This window comes from Cariama cristata, unplaced genomic scaffold (assembly GCF_000690535.1).
Source record: "Cariama cristata isolate BGI_N322 unplaced genomic scaffold, ASM69053v1 scaffold11114, whole genome shotgun sequence".
In the NCBI taxonomy this organism is placed as follows: Eukaryota; Metazoa; Chordata; class Aves; order Cariamiformes; family Cariamidae; genus Cariama; species Cariama cristata.
The window spans coordinates 44,325-48,690 of record NW_009611261.1 but is presented as its reverse complement, the minus strand read 5'-3'; the positions used below and the strand labels follow the sequence as shown (position 1 = coordinate 48,690).

At 35.3% G+C, this 4,366-nt stretch overlaps 1 protein-coding gene across 1 annotated transcript; it reads left to right on the top strand.

Moving 5' to 3' along the window:
* The first annotated feature begins 533 nt into the window (after positions 1–533).
* LOC104160122 (leucine-rich repeat-containing protein 49-like) lies at positions 534–4,072 on the top strand. Its single transcript, XM_009698183.1, has 3 exons — positions 534–626; positions 1,313–1,463; positions 3,562–4,072. Exons 1-3 carry the CDS (start codon positions 538–540, stop codon positions 3,766–3,768), a joined length of 447 nt encoding a protein of 148 aa, XP_009696485.1. The 5' UTR covers positions 534–537; the 3' UTR covers positions 3,769–4,072.
* The last annotated feature ends 294 nt before the right edge of the window (positions 4,073–4,366 follow it).

The following is a 4,366-nucleotide window of genomic DNA, read 5'->3' as shown; positions in this document are numbered from 1 at the left end:
CCTTCCCCCCCTCCCCCCCTTTCTAGAAAGTCTTCTCTATGATGCTGCCAAAATAAGACTGTAACTTATCTTTTCACATATGGGTGCCCAGAATCTTTTCATTTCTCCAGCATAACTTGATCAGAAACTTTCCAGTACACCTTCTGTAAGTGCATGCAGTACAGAGTGGAATTAATATGTCTGGCCTTCAGATACTCAATGTAAGAAATTGTTATAAAATTCCTCATTTCTTGAAGACTATCATGAAGCACAGGGTAGCATGTGTATACATTAAAATTTCCAGAATTACAGGAAATAAAACAAGCACCACTACCTCATTTGGTTTCTTTTAAAGTACAATTAAAGTGCCAGTAAAAGCAAATCTACGTTTTGAAGATATGCCTGGAACAGATCTGTATGCAGTGTTCCATATAGCAAATTTCAGTTAATTCTCAATGTACATATGTAATGAAATATGAATATGCCAATTTTGAAACTTTTTTTCTTTTTTCTTCCCTTCTCCCTCTTCCCTCACAGGTTACTGAAAATGATATTGTAATGGCGGAGAGGCTCTTTGGCATTCTGGCATATGTAACATCTTCTGAGCTGCCGCATTATCGCATGCTTTCATTATTTGGAGAATCTAGGTAAAATACAATGAGCGGAACTGGAATTTTTGCAGAACGTGTTGTTTAATTCTTTTGCACACTGTCATGATAAATTCTTTCTAGGTAAAAAGATAAAAATTTTTGAAATAACATCTTACAGAAATAGGTTCTTTGCTTATTGCAGAAATATTACCATCTTCTGATTTATGTGGCCAGAGGTTTTCAAAGAAGTTGTATGAAGTCTGCTGAGGAAGATTAAAAGGCACATGCTCACAAACGTAGTGCTTATTTAATTCTCCAATTGTACTGGTATTGGTGAAGATTTATGGACTTTCATGATGAAGACTGACTATTTTTAGTGGGTATTTTGTAGCAGGTGACTATAACAGTTAACAGATTTAAGAGTTGGTGCTGTAAGAAAAAAGGTGCTTAACAAAATCTTTAGTCTTCTATAGATACGTACTTAATAAAACTTTAATAAGACTTCCTATTTAGGAGATGTTATGTGATATATGTCACAAAGTCAATTGTGTAGAAGCAAGTTAACGGAGGAATATCTACAGTCATATGTATTTTAAATAACTTGAGGATACAATAAACTTGAAAGCTTATAAAGTACATGTTCAAAGGGAGAAAAGAAAAAATAATCTCACAATCACTAGAAACATCTGCACTAAAAAAAGTTTCCAGTAATTAGAACTGTAAATATCTTTATCTTTTCACAGGAGGAAGCAATTCCATTATCTGCTGGAGGGAAAGGGAAAGAAATCTGGGACTGGGAGTGAGGAAAGTGATAACAGTAGAAAAGGAGGGGAAAGCACAAATCGAGCAACATTGAATTACACGACGAAGGATATTCATATGGAAAAGCTGGAGGTAAGTGTATCATGACACAATACTTTCATCCTCTATTATACAACCTTAGACTACTACTCATAGAATTTGTCTATATATCAAGTTTCAGTTGTGCTATGGTGAGAATGGTGGTTTTGAAATATCACTGTTTAATGTATTTACATGTACAATCTGACATTTCATCTAACTGATCTTTGCCAGAATACTGGATAATGATCAGTTTCTGTCTTCAGTGAAGTGGTTCCTGAACAGTGCCATAGTCTCAGAAATACATTCTCACCTGCAAGCCTTATGTTCATAACCAAATGTGCCTTCATTAGTAAAATATAAGGAGTGAGCACAATTTTTTACAAAGAAAAATGTATATTGCATGTTAGGATTTTTCTAATGGGATTAGAAAGTCAGAAAGTATATCCCAGAATGAATTGGTGAAGAACACCCTTCAGACAAGATTTGAGATAGTGCAGGCTGTACTAATAAAGAGCTGTTTCCTAGCTTTTAAATGAGCTACAGGAAAATAAATATGTAGGGAGTGTATTATGTTTATTGATAAAATTGCAAGCTGGCTGGTTTGAGACAAGTGTCTCATTCACGCTTGTTTTAGTTTGTGTTTCTGATCTGCTAACTCTTTTGCTTGGGCAGAGGGAAATTGTTCCCAGGGAGAACATGCTTCTTTCAGCCACGATCGCCCTTCTGAACAATCATCATGAGTTCTAGCTGTATGCACCCTGCTTCCCACATTTGTCCCGTTATTAGCTTTCTTATTATGTGCAAATATATAAATAGTGCAAGAAATTAAATCCAGTTCAGTAAACGCTGAATTCAGTTATTGCATTGTGGTTTTGTTATCTCAGGTCTCAGATAGCATAAAAAAGAGACAGTGACTGTATGTGTGGAGAGATTAAATTAAGAAAACGTTTTCGTTTCAAAAGCTCTGATAGTAGCTCTTAAAACTTTGAATGGTGGAGTAAGACAGGGAGGCATTCCTCTTGTCCTTTAGCATGGAACAAGCACTATAATAAAAAAAGCTTGGTATTTGCACAGTCCCTTAAATATATGCATTGTTTTCTCTTCCTAGTGCAGCAATTCACATCTTGTCCTTTGTTACAGCATTATGTATGTGGCAGCAGATATTACAGGATGTCACAGGAGGAGACTAAGATAGGCAAAAAAGACTGATTCCGGTTCCCCATCAGCAGTAAACTAACATAATAAATGTGAATAAGTTTATTGCTAGAGATGACAGTCAGAGTCATTGATTAATAATTTGGGTTTTTTTAGATGAAACAGCTGGAAATTATTTTCTCTGCTTTATCACTCATTTAAGAGAACTTCTGTTTTAATGGCCTGAAGCATGACCTAATATTTTTAACAGTGCCATAAATCAAACCAGTTAGATATTTAGCACCAAGGTAACTTATTGTTCAAAGCTTATTATGGCATTTTATAGAAATTCTGCAGAAACAGGGATTAAGACAGCTTGAGTGACTAAAATGCAGAGCTAGTAGTTGCATGAAGTGCAATTTTTTTAATTATTATTTTTTAAAGGTTCAGGTTACTTCAGTATCTACCGTAGTAGATGTTAGGAAACTTGCACTTACCAGAGTCCATCAAGGAACCTGTGGAAAGGATGCATACTGGCATATTTTTCTGCGACAGTATGCTTAGTTCTTGTTAGGGCAAGTAGTTAAACATATACTTTCCAACTGTTGCACTACAATCAGGAAAAGCTAGGAAGGGAAGGGAGAGAAGGAAGGAAAGTAGTCTGGTGCTTAATAATTTCTGTAAATTTTCACTGTTGTGCCAGAAGGCAACAAAAATCGTAATGCCTTTAAAAGATATTTACATGACTACTTAAAAATTGATTTCAGATTAATTAATGAATATAAGATCAATATCCTGAATACAGTAAGATTCTGTGGCCACACTCATAAAAGCTTGACTTAAACCCTGGGCCATGCAACTTAAAACCGACAGGAAAAAGCATGCAATGGCCTCTTTGCCTGCTAATCACTATATTCTTTAATTCATTACACTTTTGTCGTTGTGTTTTGGGTTTACTATTGTTCAACCTTTTCTTCCTTTGTCTTATACAATGTGTAATGGTTCTCCCATGCAGGAAATCAAGGAAAGAAAAACATTTTGCCAGACATACGTCGAGAACTTAGTGAAAGAAGCAGCTGACATCAATATGAAAAATGAGTCGTTGCAGAAGCTCTGGCCTCAAATGTTCATTGAACTTGTCAGAGATGCAGTGATAGAAATACGCAATAAAAATTCCTACATGAAACTCTGCTTACAGCGGATCACTGATCAAAAACAGTAGAGTCAAGGCTTGTTGTCTTGCAAGCTTTTGGGTTCAGTATTCTATGATGTTCTACAAACTTAAAATAACAGAATATAAAATGACCATCGCTATGGCATGCTTCACACACGCATCCCTCCCCCAAAAGGATGCCTTTAAATCTTAATTAACTCTTGATAGTTTGGAGTAAAAGTTTACTTGCATACTGCTTTAACAATGCTTCCTTGGCTCAGGTGATGAGACAGCATAGAAATAACTTGGTGACTGTCATGTTTTACTAAGTTCTTGTTTATTTTTTTTCTGCTACCCTTGCTTCTCTAGTACTGCAGCATTGATTTGTAAAGAACAAATTTACACTCTGCTTGCCTTATTTTTTTTATTGAACAGTTTTCAGATGTCACCTTTTTGACTGTTTGCTGCTGTTTAAAAAAAACTCAATAGTAGCTGATTTTTTTATGAGCGAAAGGTAATAAATTATTTTTACACCCTGAACTTGATGAAGACTTCTTATTGTTGTTTAATTTGTGAGATTACAGAACACTTTTTCACATCAGTGCCATCACAGTGCTCAGTATATCAACATTTAATGAGCCTAATTCTCAACTGAACAAATTGCCCA